Source organism: Neovison vison, chromosome 7, assembly GCF_020171115.1.
Source record: "Neovison vison isolate M4711 chromosome 7, ASM_NN_V1, whole genome shotgun sequence".
Taxonomy (NCBI): domain Eukaryota; kingdom Metazoa; phylum Chordata; class Mammalia; order Carnivora; family Mustelidae; genus Neogale; species Neogale vison.
The window spans coordinates 17,592,458-17,612,155 of record NC_058097.1 but is presented as its reverse complement, the minus strand read 5'-3'; the positions used below and the strand labels follow the sequence as shown (position 1 = coordinate 17,612,155).

Here is a 19,698-nt window from a genome sequence, read left to right as displayed (position 1 = left end):
CCGAGGAAAAGCACTGGGGAGAGGGTCATTCACAGGGGAGCAGGTGGAAAGGGGCTCATGTGCATTTCATAACTAAGGATATCTGGCCAAGATCCCAGGTATATCCCAGGTATATGTTGGCCTTCAAATGGTCACATTAGCATACCTGAGTGAGGCCTGCCCTGGTCTCAGAGTGACCTGCACAAGTCTGGGACCGACTGGGAGGGCTCAGTCAGGTCTGAAAGCTCTTCTCATTGTTCTCACCATGCCCACCTTAAATTCAGGACACTTAGATGCCCAAAGCCCTCTATGGGCCAGTGTCTATAATACGTATTCATCCATTCCAGCCACCTAGACTGAAGACTTACTCATAGCTCATCACATTTTGGGGACACATGGTTTTGGGCATGAGAAGGAGGGATGACTAAAGCTGGAGGGGGTGGCACATCTTCTGGAGTGGGGAATCTTTTAACCCTGCACACTTAGTTCTTTCCAGGTGTCAGTCCTGCTCAGAACCCTTCCGTGGCTCTCCACTGCCCTCTGGATCAAAGCCAAACTCCTCAGGCTAGTATCTGAGGACAAAGTGCTGACCCTGTCTTCTCAGCACTCTGTGCTGACCTCAGCAACCAACGTTCTTCAGTTGTAGTTGGCTGGTATTGCCTCTGCCCAGCTTGGGAGCTGCTCAAGGGCAGTTCTTGTGGACGCTATGGCCAGCCTTGGTGTGGGTGTGGGGAGCAGGCACAAAAGAACAATCAGACAAGCTTGTTGAATGGGGTATGTGGCATGGAAAGAAAGAACTTTTTAAACGCTGACTTTTCCTCCAAGGCTTCTATTTCCCCTAATGTGGAACAAAAAGTGCTGGGCTGGGCTAACCTAAGCTGTACCATCCCATGGCTCAGAGGCCACAGGAGAGCCTTCAACATTGGGGGCTCAGGACCAGGCCTATGAAAGTAATGGCTTCCCCTAAATCTCAGGCTTGACTCACATTCACACAGGAGGGAGAGGAGTATACAGAAACCCACATAGTCCTTGTCCATCAGTCTGGGGTCCTATTTACTGCGGTAGTCCCCTGGCCACCTGGTTGCATAGGGCTCTCAGAAGGCTGGAGGCAGGTCAGATGGCCTCCTGCCATTTACAAGAGCTTTTGAGCTGGCCTGAGGAAGAGCTGATAGGGGAGGTCCTGGCTGAGGAAAAGGGGTAGAGAGACTTCATGTACTGGTGTGTGTGAGTGGGGTGGGCCTGCGTTCCAGCCTGGAGGGCTCTTAGCCATTGCTGCCTTTCTGACAAAGATGATAACACGTTTCCTGCAGTCAGTGCCCACCGTGGCTCCAGTCCTTATCTAGGTTAGAGTTCTCAGTTTCTTCCAGACCAGAAACCTTCCTAAAACGTAATCCCTTCTGAGTGTTCTCCAGCTGCACAGTGGTTGGGATACACAGATGGATTGCACAGATGCATAGATGTATGCATTTGAAGAATGGGTGAATTTTTTAAGCCATCTCTAGCTTGTGTGTGTGGTCCCTTCCCAGTAGTGGGCCTGATAGGTCCAGAATCTATCTCTTGCATTCCCCCTGGCCTGGCTAGTTGAGTCTCTGGTTTAGGGGGCAGACCCCTCTAAAGGTCTGTTTCCTCAATCCAGATGACAACCTAGGGAAGTATTTTGGGGAACGGTCTAGGCAGGGGGATCACAACACATCCTGAAATTGCTCATTAGGATATTTAAACCCACAGTGCTGATTACTCCCTCTCTTTGACCCCTGTTATTTTCTTGTGTCCCTAACATCCCCCTTTGCCAGAATTCTGAATATGTAAGTTGCTTTCAATCCTTTCATGGCTCCCTACTGGTCTCAGGATAAAATCTAGATACTTTGCAGTGGACTGTAGCTCTCTGCCCATTCATCTGGCCTTACCTTCGGCTTCTGCTGAGTGCCAGTGCTTTTTGATTTCTAAGTTTTTTAAATCTGTTATCTGCCTGGATTATCTTCCTCACCTCTCAATCATCTTTCCAGTTCCTACTTAGTCCTTTGGAGGCCCTGCAACCCCAGGGGATTATGAACCTTCCTGGAGATCCTGGTACATCCCTAATTTCTTTGCACAGTGATTATAGAATTGCTGGCCTCCTTTCCCCTAGCCCCTGAAGGGAGACCAATTTATCTCTGCTTCCCTAGGTCCAGCTCAGGTATGTGTACAGAGCACGGGGCAGGAAAGATTTTCTAACCTCAGGGATGAACCTATCCAAGATGAGCATCTACTCTGGACGTTACCTGTCCTGACCCACGGCCTAGTTAGGCCTACCCTAGGGCTCCCTAGTAGCTTGGGCTTTCGTCCATATTTTGAGACCTTTCTTTTTCTTTCCTTCTTTTTTTTTTTAAGATTTATTTATTTGTTTGACAGAGAGATCACAAGCAGGCAGAGAGGCAGGCAGAAAGAGGGGGAAGCAGGCTCCCCACCGAGCAGAGAGCCCGACTCGGGGCTGGATCCCAGGACCCTGAGATCATGACCCGAGCTGAAGGCAGAAGCTTTAACCCACTGAGCCACCCAGGTGCTCCATATTTTGAGACCTTTCTATAAAGCATTCCACTTTGTCCTCTTCACCTTTTTGTGGGTGAGTGCCTGGGCCCTTGCACCTGCACCCAAGCCTCTCACACCTAGTGCCCTGGGTTCCTACAGCAACTTGCTTCTAGAGATACTGTGCCCTGTGGGGCCCGGAGCTGGGGAAGTAGGTCACTGCCACTTCTCCTAGCTCCCAGTCCACACTGTCTTGAAGGAGCCCTAAGTAAACAAGCGAGGATCAGCGTCCCTTGGCACGGCCTCCACCCCAGGCCCAGGAGGAGGCATCCTTGGTCTCACGGGGAGACAAGCCCGCTGGGGAGGGACCGAGAGCGAAAAACAGTTCTTCAGACACGGTGTCACTTCCTCTCCACTAACAACCACCCAGTTTGGGTAGTGGGTCCTCTCGCTTTCACGGATGTGCACCGGGATGCGGAGGTTACCGAGCCCGTGAGTAGTGCGAGTTCACCACCGGTTTTTTGGATCAATCAGCTTCGACTTCAGCCATGGACCGACCTTGCCCGTGGGGCTTTGCCGAGGCCTCGAATGCGCCGGCTGTCCTCCAGAGAGCAGCTGCCAGCTGGTAGGGACAGACAAAGGCACTGCCACCCGGCGTGGGCCCCGCCCCGAAGGGGTGGGTCTGCATTGTTGAGGAGCTGAGACTCAGGACTCCTTCGGCAGCTGCGCAGGTTTCCTCCGACTCCGCCTCAACCTAGCTGAAGGCTCGGCCCAGCCCTGCCATCCCTAGACTCCAACATTAGGGTTGGGGTGGCAGGATGAGTGCGTGAGTGGCGTTCACGTAACCCTCTCCGGCCCTGACACCTTCCCGAAACCTAGCCATCAGAGCAACATTTCGGCCGCCGATCACCAAACCCATATTCCCACTCGTGAGCTCTGCCCAATAAGGAAAGGGATCTTCAATTGGCGGGTGGATTGGATTGCACCCAAATCCAATTAGAGGGCCCTGGTTTAGAAGTTAAGGAGAGAATAGCGGCTGAACTACAACTCCCAGGAGGTAGTGGGGCTATCCAATGCTCCTTGTGCACGTGACTTCCTTCTCCCGGAGAGGGAATCACGCGGTAGGCCGGTGAGGGGGCGGAGCCTTTGGGCAGCTGTGGCGCCAGTGACCTATGGGCAGCACGGTGTCTGGGCGCGCAGTAGGGGGCGGGGTTAGGCGTGCTACACTGCGCGGCAGCGCGCTGGCGGAGGCGGCTGTTGTGGGGCGGAGAATATCTGCTAAGGTGGCCGTGGCGGCGTAGGCACCAGCGACAGACTGTGGCGGCGGCTCCTGGTGCGGCTCGGCGCGCGGCCAGCTCGAGTTTGGAACGGAACGCTCGGTGTCACGGTCCCCGCCCGGAAACTTTGCCGCGGAACCGCGACCTCCTGGCCCGCGCGGCCCGGCATGAAGCGGCGCTGAAGAGCTGCCGCCTTCGCCGCCTCCGTCGCCGCCGCCGCCAGAGGAGGAGCCGCAAGCACCCTGGGCCACGCCGATGACTACTGCAAACTGTGGCGCCCACGACGAGCTCGACTTCAAACTCGTCTTTGGCGAGGACGGGGCGCCGGCGCCGCCGCCCTCGGGCTCGCGGCCTGCAGGTGGGTGCCGTGCCGGGCGGGACTGGAGAGCGAGCGTCCCTTCCTCTCTTGGTTCGCACGAGCTCGCCCCTTCCCTGTACCTTGTTGTCCTGGGATTAGTAACGCCGTGTGTGTATGTTTGTGTGTTTGTGCGTGCGGTGAGTGAAGAGCGGATTTAAGTTGCTGAAGAGGCATGTGGGTCGCAGCGACGTGGAAGTGGCCGCGGGCTTGGCTGGAGGCGAACTAGGGGGGAACTCGACTCCGGGACGCCTGTGGCCAGTGGACGCCTGCGGTTTGGAGGCCGAGGGTCGGGGCCGTTGCCCAAGTGGCGTCTGGTTGTCGCTCTTTTGCCAGCGTGGTGCAGAGAAAAAGCTGTCCCCGTGAAGTGTAAGCGCGCTTGGCTTTTTCATCTATCCCAGGTTTTAAACATTTGTTGTTGTTAGGTGCACATTCTTGAGGTGTAGGAGTTCTCAAAAATTCGTGCACATGTCTGTTTAAATCTACTTTGTTGGGAGAGTAATGCCATCGCGTTAATAAGACTTGTGCAAGTTTATGGCCCACATTTAATTCGAAGAGTAATTATAACGGGACTTTTCTGAAAACTGGATTTCTTTTCTTGAGCAAAATGTTTCGGAATATTAAAAAAAAAAGTGGGGTGCCTTCTTCATAATTCTAGAAAGTTCTGGAAGTCAATTTTTGTTTCAGTCAAAACCTCACCTCAGAAGATGTTTTAGAGGAGATGGTGAATTGGGAAGGTTGGGCACCATAATGCTTGGAGGTCAGACCAATCAGGAAATAGAAACAGGATGACTGGGGACTTAGAGCTCTCAAGTGACCTGGTTTGGAATACTGTGGTTCATTAAGTTCAGTTTCCCTATTGCATATGCAGGCGAACTTCAAAAGAGAGGTGGATAAGACTAATCTCTACTTTTTCTTTCTGGGTATTAGTTGAATTACTTCATGATGATATTGATGTTCCACAGACTTTTCTGTAGCATTGCACTGAAATACATATCTGAACGTGAAAGCCTAAGGATTTTTTGGACAGTATTTGTCTTATCAGCCCTTTTAGTCTTTATACATTGTCTTTTCAACATAGTAAATTACAGTAGATATTTGTTGCCTGAGTTTATTTCAGTTCCACTGACTGAGCACCTGTTACCTTGAAGATACTGTTAGGTACTTTGTAGTGTTGTATGGGACACAAAAGAGGGCTGAGGCCCCTCAAGGAGCTTGAGAAATGGGGGGGGGGGAGACACATAACCCAAATAATTATGCCCCTGTGCAGACTGAGTGGTGGTATGTGTTACCACATAGGTAGCAATGGAAAAAGGGGAATTTGTGGAGCGAGTAGCACTGAATTTTGTGTTTAGATTATTGGGATTTAATAAGGTAAAAAAACATTTTAATGAGTATTTTTATTATAAAGAAGATAAACAGTTAATGATCTCCACAGACTTTTATTGAGCACAGACTTGATTAGGGCATGTTTTATACCAAATTCATGATCAATAAAGAAGTTTCCTCATGTAAGTAGGAATTGTATGTACATCCAAAATATTGGATAACATTTAAGAGCTATGAAAACAGCTTTTTAAGAAATTATTTTTGCCATAAAACCCCCGAAACCATTTTGGTATTAAAATGGATCTAGGAGGAGTTAAGGTTTGAAACTTGACCTATACCTGAAATTCCCAAACTTAAACTTGAGCAGTTTTATTTGATAAAAAATTCACTTTAAAATATCGTGGTAGCTATTTTTTTAAAGCCTCCCCCCCAGTTAAGGTGAACTACATATGACATACTCATTTTAAAGTGAGCAATTCAGTGGTATTTAGTGCATTGACAGTGTTGTGCAACCTCTTCTATCTAGTTCCAAAACATTTTCAACACTGCAGAAGGAAACCCCGAACCTATTTTAAGTAGTTGTTCCTCATTCTCCCTTGTTCCCTCCCACTCCCTGGCCTCCCAGTCCCTAATGTGGGATTTGTTTGTGTGGATTTACCAATTCTGGGTATTTCATGTAAATGGAGTCCTACAAAAGTGTTTGACTTCTTTCACTTAGCATAGTAGTTCATGGTTCATCCATATTGTAGAATATATCATTACTTCATTCGTTTTTATGGCTGAATAATATTCTATTGTATACATACCCCAGTTTATCCATTCCTCCATTGATGGACATTTGGACCTTTGGTTATTGTGAATAGTGCTGCTCTGAATACGTAGCAGCTAATTTTAAAATTCTTCTGGGAAGGATGTGTTATATGTTCAAAATTACTTGTTCACAAAATTAGTTTTCATTTTATTTTATTTTATTTTATTTTAAGATTTTATTTATTTATTTGACAGAGAGAGATCACAAGCAGGCAGAGAGGCAGGCAGAGAGAGAGAGGAGGAAGCAGGCTCCCTGCTGAGCAGAGAGCCCGATGCGGGCCTCCATCCCAGGACCCTGAGATCATGCATGACCTGAGCCGAAGGCAGCGGCTTAACTCACTGAGCCACCCAGGCGCCCTAGTTTTCATTTTAGTAAGCATAATGATGAGTGTGTAGTTTGAAGATTTTATTTATTTACTTGACAGAAAGAGAACGCCAAAGCAGTGTGAGAGAGTGAGGGAGAGGAGAAGCAGGCTCCCTGGGAGCCAGATAGGGGGCTCGATGCCAGGATACAGAGATCATGACCTGAACCGAAGGCTGTCACTTAACCAACTGAGCCACCTAGGTGCTGCTATGTGTGTGTAGCTTGAGGGAACAAGTAGATTAACTGACATGCTCTTAGGATGGTAAAATGCAGTAAAATGAGACGTGAGAATAAAATTGCTTGGCAGAGGGCACCTGGGTGGCTCAGTTGGTTAAGTGACTGCCTTCAGCTCAGGTCATGATCCTGGATTCCTGGGATCAAGTCCCACATCAGGCTCCCTGCTTGGCAGGGGGTCTGTTTCTCCCTCTGACCCTCCCTCTTCTCATGCTCTCTATCTCTCATTCTCTCTCTCAAATAAATAAAATAAAATTGTTTGGCAAAATTAAGGTCGGTATGGGGTTATATCAGTGTGTTTACATGTTTATGGATTCACTTCCTTACTGGATCTAAGGTTTCATGAAGGCGGGCATAGTGTCTGTATCATGTTCATAGTTGTAGGATTGGTGCCTAGCATAGTGCCTTTAACATAAGTGGGCACCCAGTATGTGTTGAATTAATGAATAAATACTGCGTAAGTTTTCAGTCAGTGCTAACTTTTTTTGTGGTAGAGGAAGTTGCTGAGACTCTTTTCAGTTCTTTGGCTTTTAGTGGCCAGTCCCATCAGACAGCAGATCTTGGTAATTTGGGACTGAAGGTTTTCCATCTCTTTGAGGGTTTGGTTTGTATTACATGTAAATTTCCATACGGAAGATTTTTGAAAAATATTTGGAGGAAGGGATAATGGATAGGAACTGAGGATAAGTAGAGGAGTTGAATTTAGAGAATGTTCTAAGAGCAAGCTTGTTAAAGTACAAATTAGATGTTTTGATACTTGATAATGTTGGATACATTTATGACAGTTTTTTTTTTTTTAAGATTTTATTTATTTATTTGACCGAGAGACAGCTAGAGAGGGAACATAAAAGTGGGAGAGGGAGAAGCAGGTTTCCTGCTGAGCAGGGTACTTGTCAACCTGGCTCTATCCCAGGATCCTGGGATCATGACCTGAGCCAAAGGCAGATGCTTAATGACTGAGCCACCCAGATGACCCTATGACTGAGTTGTGTTTTTTTTTTTTTTTTTTTAAGATTTTGTTTATTTACTTGATAGAGACCACAAGTAATCAGAGAGGCAGGCAGAGAGAGCGGAGGAAGCAGGCTCCCCGCCGAGCAGAGAGCCCAATCCGGGGCTCGATCCCAGGACCCCGAGACCACAACCTGAGCGGAAGGCAGAGGCTTTAACCCACCTAGCCACCCAGGCGCCCTACATGACTGAGTTTTTAAGATTATTGCTTAGTGAGGTGTTTTGAGATTTTTCCATTAAAGGAAATTTAAGACCCTGGAGTCCTTAGCTATGAGGACAGTGCTAGTTTTGATTTTTTTTCAGTTAATAATGAATCAAACTATTCTATTTAAATTTTCTTTTACTTAATACCTTGCTTCAAGATGAAGATAAACTTCAATAGTAAATAGAAAATTTTAAATTGGTTAGTGTTTAATGCATTTCACTAACATTATTTGCCATTATAAAGGGCAGCTTCTGGTGCTATATTTGAAGGTACTGATTGTGTATCTCTAATTTAGTTTGATGTTATAATAATCTTTTCAAATTCAAAGTTTGACTCTCAGGGTTGGTCTGTTGTTAAATATTGACTTTCTAGTCCTCAATGAGAGTCACCGGGAGGAGTGTGTGCCATATACTAACTGCATAGTATCTTTTCTATTGATGCTTTTTAAGAGGGGAGAAATATCTTAGATACAATATGCATTTCTTTTTTAGAAATTTGCTTTAGGATAAGATATGTGTAATTTTATTGGATATCACTTTAATACACAACTTTTCCTATGTATATCTGAGGAACTTTTCCTAGATGATTGTCAAAGTCTTTAATTTGTAGTGTTCTTTGTTTAGTGCTTGAAAATTTGATTCATGTGTTTTTTATAATTTGAGATAATTTTCTCACTTTACAGTTTTTATTGATAATTTTTACTTAAAGTTTTTGTTTTATCTGATGTTAAGTGAGATAATATATTTAAACTCTTAGCACAGTTTTTGGTCCAGTAGTGCTCATTAAGTGCTGATAGTTAACATTTCTTAACACACACGCGTGTGCACGCACACACACACTGATAGGTTATTTTTTATTTCCTCTTTTTTCCTAGACCCTTTTCCCTGTGCTAAACTTAGACACTGAAAGTGAGTAGGGACAGGTAGGAGATCCAGTTAATTAAACCTTGCTTAGAGAAATTGGAATATTTGTCTTAGACATTTTTATTTTATCTTCTATTATTCTTTTCAGTGTTAACCTCCTTTCTCCTATTTTTCTAAATAAAAGTACTGAAGGTCACTTGCTTTTATGTTTTTCTACTTTCTGGAATTAAACTGTTACTCAGTATGGTGTGAAGTTGGTTGATTTGCTAAACATACTAAGTATAATTGGATATTTAAATCAGTATGAAAAAAGGGAAGTTGCTTCTATGGTTTCCTGTAGAAATTTAATGGTGTGTTTGTATAGTGCATTAGGTAGTGTATACACGGAGAGGATTACTGCTGAGCCTTACTTTCATACCATAGGTCAACTTTTTTAGACTTGAATGCAGTGAGAATATGTATTTGGTGATCGAGTCACTGACAGACATTTCAGTTATTTCACTTGGAAGAATAATTTAATATTCTGTCTCTTTGACACTTCCTGATGGGGTAGGTGCTCCTGGGGATATTAACAGAATTTTGTGATGGAGCTATCATATGTAAGAGCATTTGCTATACCTGCACTTTCTTAGGTTTTCCTGTTTGCCAATACAAAAGGGACATTTTGGTGTATTTTTTAAATTTAGTAGAAGTAATACTGTAGTATTTATATTACATGTTATAAAAATGAAAACTTGGGTGTTATGTACATGGCCAAGCAATTGTGGGTCTTGTAAGACCTGTATCTTCAGCATTTAAGGGCATTTAAGGTATTAATTTAAGGTAAGTTGTAGGATCAGTTTATCGTATGACTTGCCTTTCCCTGTGAGAGCCAGTAAACTTTGCCAATAATTGTATGTATTTTTAATGAGGGCATATCCCAAGGTCTGCTTTTGAGTTTTGCTCTTTATTTATTTCTTTCAGTAAAGTGTGATCATAAAGACATTTTTGGTAGGAAAATGTGAAATTTGTTTTTCTTTGCAGAATGTAATGAACTACTGGTACATAAAATGGAAGCCTACTAAGAGAAGATACGCAGTTGTGTTACTGATCGTGAACTTAATGCGTCCTTTACTTTCCTTATTAGTATTGAGTTCGTGATTCAGTATGGTGATGTTTTATTTTAAATAAGAGGTGGGGTTGAGGAAGCCATAAGAAGGTGAAGTCAGTTGCATTACTCGTAAGAGTTAGGAAACCCGAATAGGTTGAGCCTCATTTGATAGTAAGCTGCAGTTTGACTGCTCACAGCAGTAACATAAATACGAGAGGTGTCGTCTAAAGCTGTCCTGGTGGGTCAGGGGAGTAGACACAGCAGACTTGGCAGTAAGCCTGGCTTCTAAAACAAAATCCAAGTCATCAAATTTGCCCAGGCATGCCATATGAGGTTCAAGTAACAGTGGAATTTAAGAGGAGTAAGTTTGTTCATGGAAGCTTTAAGAGAGTCATAAGCAAGAGTAAGCATTTTAACAGCCATAATTTTAACTCAAACATAGTATGGATCTGCATATATTTTAGCATTTCTGGTAATGTTTATAAATTATAATAAAGAGCTCTCACCTGCTTGCCTGAATTTCATAGCCTTTAGAAGAGAGGAACGATTGGGCCTATAAGATTTAAGTAGTATGGTCCCTGAACTTTCTTTCTTTCTTTTCTTTTATTTTATTTTATTTTTTTTAAAGATTTTATTTATTTATTTGACAGAGAGAAATCACAAGTAGACGGAGAGGCAGGCAGAGAGAGAGGGAAGCAGGCTCCCTGCTGAGCAGAGAGCCCGATGCGGGGCTTGATCCCAGGAGGCAGAGCCAGGCAGAGAGAGAGGGAAGCAGGCTCCCTGCTGAGCAGAGAGCCCGATGCGGGGCTTGATCCCAGGACCCTGAGATCATGACCTGAGCCGAAGGCAGCGGCTTAACCCACTGAGCCACCCAGGCACCCTGAACTTTCTTTCTTTAAAATTACTACCTGAAATCTAATAATTGGGACAGTTATCCTTTGTGTAAAGGAACTACATGTCTTCGAAAGCCAGAAAATCTCTGGTACACAGGAGAAATAATTTTGAAGTCTCCGTTTTCCTACAAAATGTAAAGTTTGAATATGTTTTATGTTACAGAACCAGTGATAGTTTTAATTTTTAAAAATTTTCAGTGTCTTAAAATAATTTTTATATTTCTAAATTCTGTGGTAAAAATTAAAAAAAAATTTTTTTAAAATTTTTTTGGAGAGAGAAAACCAATGATGGGGAGGGGCAAAGAGAGACAGAGGGAGGGAGAAGCAGATTTCCTCTGGAGCCACGTGTGTGATGCAGGGCTCCATCCCAGGATCCGAGATCATGACCTGAGTGGAACGCAGCCCCTTAACCGACTGAGACATACTCTCTGTGGTAAATTTTTATCAGCTTTGCTGTTTATTTTAATTAGAAAAAAGGATTAAATGAGCTTTGAAATTAATATTGAGTAATAACTTTTCAGTATTGTATCATATGAAAAAATATTTCTAAAAACATTTTTTCCATGAAGGTAATTAATCAATGGCCAGAACACGTTAATGGGCAATTTGTGAGTTGTACTTAAATATAAATATTTTTCAGTATTGTTTTTAAAAAGTTGTTAAATTAAAAATGACAGGAAAGGGACGCCTGGGTGGCTTAGTTGGTTAAGCAGCTGCCTTCGGCTCAGGTCATGATCCCAGCGTCCCGGGATCGAGTCCGACATCGGGCTCCTTGCTCGGCAGGGATCCTGCTTCTCCCTCTGCCTCTGCCTGCCTCTCTGTCTGCCTGTGCTCACTCTCTATCCCTCTCTCTCTGACAAATAAATAAAATCTTTAAAAAAAATGACAGGAAAAAAATGATATTCAAAAGTTGTTGAAGCTAAGTGCATCTGGCTGGCTCCCTTGAAGAGCATGTGACTCTTGATCTTGGGGCTGTGAGTTCGAGCCTTACCTTGGGTGTAGAGATTACTGAAATAAACAAACAAACTTAAAAAAAAAATGTTGGGGCTGCTTGGGTGGTTCACTGGTTAAGCGTCTGCCTTTGGCTCATGTACATTATATGACAATCATGTAATAGCTCCCTGTAATAGGGTCCTGGATTGAGCAGAACCCAACTCCCCTCCCCAGCAGGGAGTTTTCCCTCTGCCCCTCTCCCTACCCTGCTCGTGCGCCTACATGCTTGCCCTCTCTCTAATAAATACATAAAATCTTTTAAAAAATTGTTGATGCTGGATGTTAGCTATATGGGAATTTACTGTATGTTTTAAATTTTCCATAATAGAAAGTTTAAAAAAATGACATTGAGAAACTCTTCAAGTTCCTTAAGGTGTTAGATTAGGATAGGAAAAATGTTATTTTTGGGTTTTTTTTGTTTTTAATTTGAGAGAGAGTGAGAGAGAGTGTGCACGCGAGCACACAAGCAGGGGGGTGGGAGAAGCAGACTTGCCTGAGCAGGGAGCCGGACGTGGGACTCAATTCCAGGACCCTACAATCATGACCTGAGCCAAAGGCAGATGCTTAACTAATAGAGCCACCCAGGTGTTCCCAGAAAAATGTTTAAAAAAATAGCACTCTGAGGAGCGCCTTGGTGGTTTAGTTAAGTGTCCAGACCTAAGGTCTGGATCTGGGGTCCTGAGTTCAAGCCCTGTTATTAGGCTCCTTGCGAGGCTACTTAGAACAACAACAAAATAAAATAGCATTATGAAGTTAATAGGATTTGCCGTTGCATGTAATTAAAAAAAAAAAACTGGTTTAGCTGGGCACCTGGTAGGTTCAGTTAGTGATCTCCCTTCTGGGATCAGGCTCAGAGCTCAGCAGGGAGTCTGCTTCTCTCCTTCTTCTGCCCCTCTCTACTGCATGCTCAGGCACTCTTTATCTCAAATAAGTAAATAAAAACCTTTTAAAAAATAAACAAAAACTGGTTTAGCAAATAAACAGAATATAAAAATCAGCTGTGATATGTCTGATTTACAAAACCCATTTCTCTCTTTAATTAGTATTAGTAGTGGTATGGTGAGATGAGTTAGTGCACAGAAATAAACAGTGAACTGATCTTTTGGTGTGCTTTCAAGTAGATATTTTTTAGGAATAAGCATTGGATTCTTGGTTCCAGCTCAGGTCATGCTCTCATGGGTGTGATCAAATGCTGGAGACCTGGAGGTGTGAACCAGACTTTGCTCAGGGGGGGGGTCTACTGGAAGATTCTCTCCCTCTACCCATCTCCCCACTCACACTCTCTCAAATAAATAAATAAAAATATTTTTAAAGGAATTTTTAAAAATTTAAAAAAATTTTTTAAAAGATTTTATCCGCTTATTTAGAAAGTACACAGAGGGTGGAGCCTGAGGTGGGGCTGGCCCATGATTCCAAGACCCATGACCCCAGTGGAAATGAAGAGTTGGAGGCCCAACCAACAAGCCACACAGGTGCCCTGGTATTTCTTAATTTTTAAAATGTTTTCCAATATTTTAGGGGTTAGAAAAATTCACTTACTGCTTAGTAATTTAGGGACTTGATGATATTATTATTATTATTTATTATTATTATTTGTTTTTTTAATCGAGGCTCAGCACCCAAGACAGAGCTTGAACTCACGATTCTGAGGTTGAGACCTGAGCTGAGATCACTCATCAGTCACTTAACTGACTGAGCCACTCAGGCTCCCTAGGCTTGAAATTATTTTTGCAAATATTAATGTTCTATTTTGCTTATATCCTTCAGTCTGATGTTTATTAAATATTATCAGTTCTCTTGAACTTTTTAGATTTATGATGAAATGAAACTAGAGAAGTTAGTCTTTTTTTTTCCCCTATTTATTTATTTGATAGACTTGCAAGAGAGGGGACATAAGCAGGGCGAGTAGGAGAGGGAGAAGCAGGCTTCCCACTGAGCAGGAAGCCTGATGTGGGGCTCAATTCCAGGACCCTGTGGTCATGACCTGAGCCGAAGGCAGATGCTTACCATCTGAGCTACCCAGGTGCCCCAGAATTTGATTTTAGTTTTAAGACTAGCTTTTTTTTTTTTTTTAAGATTTTATTTACTTGTTTGAGAGAGAGAGAGATCGAGAGAGCCAGTGGGAGGAGGAGGGGCAGAGAGAGAAGCAGACTCCCAGTGGAGCAGGGAGCCCGATGTGGGACTTGATCCCAGGACCCTAGGATCATGACCTGAGCCGAAGGCAGTGGCTTGACTGAGCCACCCAGATATACCCTCTTTGTTTTTTTGTTTTTTTTTTTTAATTAATTATTTATTTATTTAATAGAAAGAGAGAGAGAGAGAGAGAGAGAGATATCACTAGTAGGCAGAGAGGCAGGCAGAGAGAGGGGGAAGCAGGCTCCCCACTGAGCGGAGAGCCCGATGTGGGGCTCGATCCCAGGACCCTGGGATCATGACCTGAGCCAAAGGCAGAGGCTTAGCCCACTGAGCCACCCAGGCGCCCCCCCTCTTTGTTTTTTAAAGTAGGCTCTGTACTCAGTGTGGAGCCCACCTGGGTCTTAAATTCAGGATTCTGAACTGAGATCGAGTCACAGATTTAACCAACTGAGCCACGCAGGCACCCCAAGACTAGGTTTTTAATCCTGGTATGTAATTTATAGTGATTAACTCACAAAAATAGTTGACATGTAAAGTTTTTTGATTTGTGAACATTTCAGAGCAAACAAGGTCTACGCCTTGACATTTATGAGATCATATTGAATACTAAAGGAATATAAGTATTAAACTTGTCCTTTATAAATGGAAAGCCTGTGGGGAAAATACAGGAAGTTTCATCTAAATGTTATTTCCTCATTTTTTATTGCAATTTTAAGGAAACCTTGTATTTCCTCCGCTATTAATACTACTTCATGGTTTTCACCTCCTTTCAGTAAAGGATTTCAATAAAAATGACATTTAGGAAAAAAATGACATTCAGAAATTGTTGACGCTAAATGATATATGAGGACTTAATATTATTCTATCCTCTATGTTTGTAAACTTCCATAATACAAAGTTTTGAAACTTTTTTGACCATAGTGCAAAAAGAGTAAGAAATGCATTTTATGTTTCAACCTAGCACAGGCATATGTGTTTATACACAGAAAACTGAGAAGTTTCAGATAAAGCAGTATTTACATCTATTCTGTGACATAACCTTGACATTTTTTCCATTATATTAAAAAATTGTTCAGACATTTCTCTTTGAAAAACAGAGTTTTAGGAAATGGTTTCATAATACTGATTATATGTTAGGTCATAGAGATGTTCTTATTATTCAGGCCATATTTCCTTATGTTTTTAGTCTTTAATACTTTTTTTTTTTAAAGATTTTATTTATTTATTTGACAGAGATCACAAGTAGGCAGAGAGGGAGGCAGAGAGAGAGAGAGAGGGAAGCAGGCTTCCCACTGAGCAGAGAGCCCGATGCAGGACTCGATCCCAGGACCCTGAGATCATGACCCGAGCTGAAGGCAGCGGCCTAACCCACTGAGCCACCCAGGCACCCTAATACATTTTTTTTTTTTTTAAAGATTTTATTTATTTATTTGACAGAGAGAGAGAGATCACAAGCAGGCGGCGAGTCAGGCAGAGAGAGAGAGAGAAGCAGGCTCCCGCCAAGCAAAGAGCCCGATGTGGGGCTCGATCCCAGGACACCGAGATCATGACCTGAGCCGAAGGCAGCGGCTCAATCCACTGAGCCACCCAGGCGCCCAACATTTTTTAAAATTATTTTTTATTGGATTACTTTATTGCTATCTTTTATCGGGTTACTTGGTTGCTAAATTTTGTCGGTTCCTGAAAATGAATTTATCTCCTCTTTTTCTCTGCTCTGTGACCCAACTCAAATCTTGGTCACCTCCTGTTTAGATTTATGAAATTTTCTCTTCAAATTTTATTCCCCCCCAATTATTTTTGAAAGTCACAGCCAAGTGGATCTTTTGATTCCTGCTCCTTGAATCTATACCCTGCCTCCTCACTGGTCTTTCTCATTATGCTCTACCTATTTTATAATCCTCATTATGTTAATAACAAGTTTATCATCTTTAATTTTATTCATCTTTTTTCAGTGTCAGTTTGAAACCTTTTGCTCTACCTGAATTGCCTCTGCCTATCACATGGCCTTTCATAGTTTTTCTCTTCTGTGAGTCAGTTTATAAACACTATTTTGAGGTACTGCCGAGCTAGGTTTAGGTTTGTTATGGTTGTGTGACATTGCTAAAAAGCACAGAATAGTTTTTGGCTAATAATCCTTTCGTTTTATAATAGAGGATATTGAGGTTCAAGTTTATTTGCCAAGGGTCATTTAACCAATTAGTTGCAAAACAAAGACCCAGGACCTCTGACTCCTATTCCTTTGTTCTCTAAAAAGTTGCTTGATTTCTTGAAAATTGTAGAGTTGTTTTTGCACAGTTTATAATTTAGATCATTTTTGTAACTGTTCCTTTTTGTACTTGTGTTCTATTAGGTTTATAGAACTGTTACTGTTCTATTACATAAATACTTAATTTAATTGAATACCTGTTATGTGTAAAGTATTTTTATGTATATATTATCCCTAAGTTTTATGATAATGATTACTTCCTTTTTTTTTTTTAAAAAGATTTATTTGTTTTAGAGGAAGAGAAAGCGAGCTGGCAAGGCGGGGTAGGTGGGCAGAAGAGGGAGAGAGGGAACCTCAAGCAGACTCCCCGCTGAGCAGGATCCTGCAACCCTGAGATCCTGATCCCAGACTAAACCAAGAGCCAGATGCTTAACTGACTGAGCCACCCTGGTGCCCTTGTTTTATTAGTTCTGTTTTATATCTGAAGAAACAAGTGTCGGGTTTGACCATCTGTAAAGTGGAAGATAGGGCATTTGAACCCTGTTTTTGTTTGTTGTTTTTGTTTTGTTTTATAGTAATCTCTACACCCAACTTGGGCTCGTACTTACAACCTGAGATCAAGAGTCATGTATTCTACCCACTGAGCCAGCCAGGCGCCCAGGCCCTGTTTTTTTGTTTTGTTTTGTTTTGTTTTTTGTTTTTTAGGCTCTTTCTACTATGTCTCTTGCCTCTCAGAAAGAGTTTAAGTACAGATATATTTAGGTTTTCCTTTTGTGAAACCAAGACTCATGATGAGCACATGAAATCAAAATATATGTGGGCTAGGGATTACGAGTTACTTGTGTGTTCTTGTGACTAGATTTTCTGATTTGGGCTCAGAATGGCTGCTTTAGGGGTGATGCTTCTGCTCCTGCCTGTTCTAGGAATTTTTAAATGGTAGCAGTATTATAGCCAGGCCAATAGAAGGTACTGCACAGCTAACTGTGCTAGGCCCGAATTTAGATGTTAGGCCTCTTTTCTTTGCTTCCTTGTGGATCTGGAGGTCAAGAGGTCATGCTGTTCTAGGTTTTCAGTAATGAGGACTTGGCCTTTCTCTTTAACAAGTCCCTCCCCTGTTGTCCTGGTTAGGGTCTGTTGTGTGAACTTTGCAGGCTATTTTGTACTTATGATTTAAAATTTAAAGCATTTTTTGACTTGTCAGAATTGCTCTAAACCTAAATGAGGGAAAAGTTAAGAATTTTAAAAATGTGAAATTACTAGTTAGGGGAGTTTTTTTGTTGTTTGTTTGAAGTTAACATTTGCTTTTATATGTTCCAAAAGATATGTATGTACTATTTATTTCTTTTGTTGAATTTTTTAAATTTTTATTTGTTTAAAGATTTTATTTACTTGACGCACACACAGAGAGCATGCACGAGCAGAAAGAGTGGCAGGCAGCACTAAGCAAGGAGCCCTATGCGGGACTTGATCCGAGGAGCCTGGGATCATGACCTGAGCTGAAGGCGGATGCTTAACTGACTGAGCCACCTGGGTACCCCTCTTTGGTTGAATTTAGATCTCAAGTAAAATTGATTATGTCTATAGCCGACTAACACTGATTCAGTTTTTTTCTTTGATATTTTGGTCAGTTTGCTATCTGTTACCTACTCTTATCTCTCAAGATCAGTACTGCCATTTGGGCTTCTCTTTGTGTGCTCCCTACTTCTTTTAAACATACCCAGTTCTTTGAGCTTTACCAGAACTCTCCTTTTCAGAGCAAAGGCAAGAAAGCTCTTTTGTTATATTATCTAATAAATGTTGGCTGATAGTTATTTTTGAAACTTCATTGACTTTTTATCATCTGATCGCTATTTGAAAGAAATAGTAATACTCTAAATTTTCTAGTTTAAACATATACAAAATAGTTATATTTGGGGTTGATATATTTGGTAGGGGGAGGAAAGAGATACAAACACGGCTATGCTTGGCTATTTTCTTTTTAAGAGTGAGGAAGAACTGTTCCAGAAGCCTACAGCAAACTTACCCTTTCATTTCATTGACCAAAATTGGGTTACATTCCCTTTCCTAAATTAGTCACTGGTAAAGACTGAGGGAATTATTCTTAGCCAGCCAGGCCCATCCCTTGGCCTGAGGATGTGGTTGACTTCCCCTGAAGCATAGGGGTGCATAAGAGAAGAATAGATAGATAGGTATGTGGAAAACATGTATTAGGGAGGAAGGAGAAGATTGAGGAGTGGGGAGGAGAGTATCAACCAAAAGAATCCTCTGTGCTTACTATCCACAGTTTGTTAGCAGTTGAGGAACTTTAAAATGTAAATGCAGGGGCGCCTGGGTGGCTCAGTGGGTTAAAGCCTCTGCTTTCCGCTCCGGTCAGATCGAGCCCCACGTCCCCTGTTGTCACTCTCTGACAAAAACAAAAACAAAAACAACCACGGGCTCCTGAGTGACTCAGTGGGTTAAAGCCTCTGCCTTCAGCTCAGGTCATGATCCCAGGGCCCTGGGACCCAACCCCACATCGGGCTCTCTGCTCAGCAGGGAGCCTGCTTCCTCCTCTTTCTCTGCCTGCCTCTCTGCCTACTTGTGATCTCTGTCTGTCAATAAATAAATAAATAAAATCTTAAAAAAAAAAAGAAGCTTTAAAATGTAAATGCAACTTTTATTATGCAGTTACCTTTTTTTTGCTTTTTCTTGCTGTATCAAAGTTCTTGGGATATGGGAGCTTATGTAAATACAGAGAAAGACTGAATCAAGTATGGCTAATAGGTTTCTGTGAATGGTGTGTGGGCTATTTGGGACAGTGAATTCATGTTCCTTCCATGGTTCAAGTGGAATCAGAGGGCCATGCATGTATAGGGTAGCATAAAGACAGTCATCTAGTTAAGCCAGTCCGGATTTTTCAAAATAGCATTACGTGTTTTATTTTATTCTTTGTCTTTAAGGCTAGCCTGAAAGGAACCTAGAATTTGTTAAATGGTGAAATAGAAGGATATGTATGCACTGGGAAGAGTAGGTTAAAAACTAGGTAGGACTTTGTATGAAATCTTAGAGTAACTGAGAGGGAAGGGAACTCAAAATCATTAACTGAATAAATGAACAAAATCATTCAATTTTTTAAAAAAGATTTATATATTTGAGAGAAAGAGAGAGCATGAGAGGGGAGAGGTCAGAGGGAGAAGCAGACTCCCCACCGAGCAGGGAGCCCAACATGGGACTCCTTCCTGGGACTCCAGGATCATGACCTGAGCTGAAGGCAGTTGCGTTAACCAACTGAGCCACTCAGGTGCCCCCAAAACCATTCAATCTTTTAATAAAATTTATTGTATCAATATTATATGTGACTACAGTTCAGTTTATTGGAGTGGACATGTAAATAAATGAAGCAATATCTATGTAATACAGGTACAGAGAGAAGGCCCTCTGAATGCATAAATGACAACTTTTTTTTTTTTTT

At 42.4% G+C, this 19,698-nt stretch overlaps 1 protein-coding gene across 2 annotated transcripts in view; it reads left to right on the top strand.

Annotated features, from left to right (window-relative positions):
* Window positions 1–3,738: 3,738 nt before the first annotated feature.
* Window positions 3,739–19,698, top strand: part of NFATC3 (nuclear factor of activated T cells 3) — a 132,847-nt gene continuing 116,887 nt past the window's right edge. For both annotated transcript variants that reach the window (XM_044255876.1, XM_044255877.1), the window contains exon 1: window positions 3,739–4,119. In XM_044255876.1, the coding sequence (XP_044111811.1) occupies window positions 4,017–4,119 (103 nt within the window). In that variant the 5' untranslated portion in view covers window positions 3,739–4,016. The remainder of the gene's footprint in view (window positions 4,120–19,698) is intronic.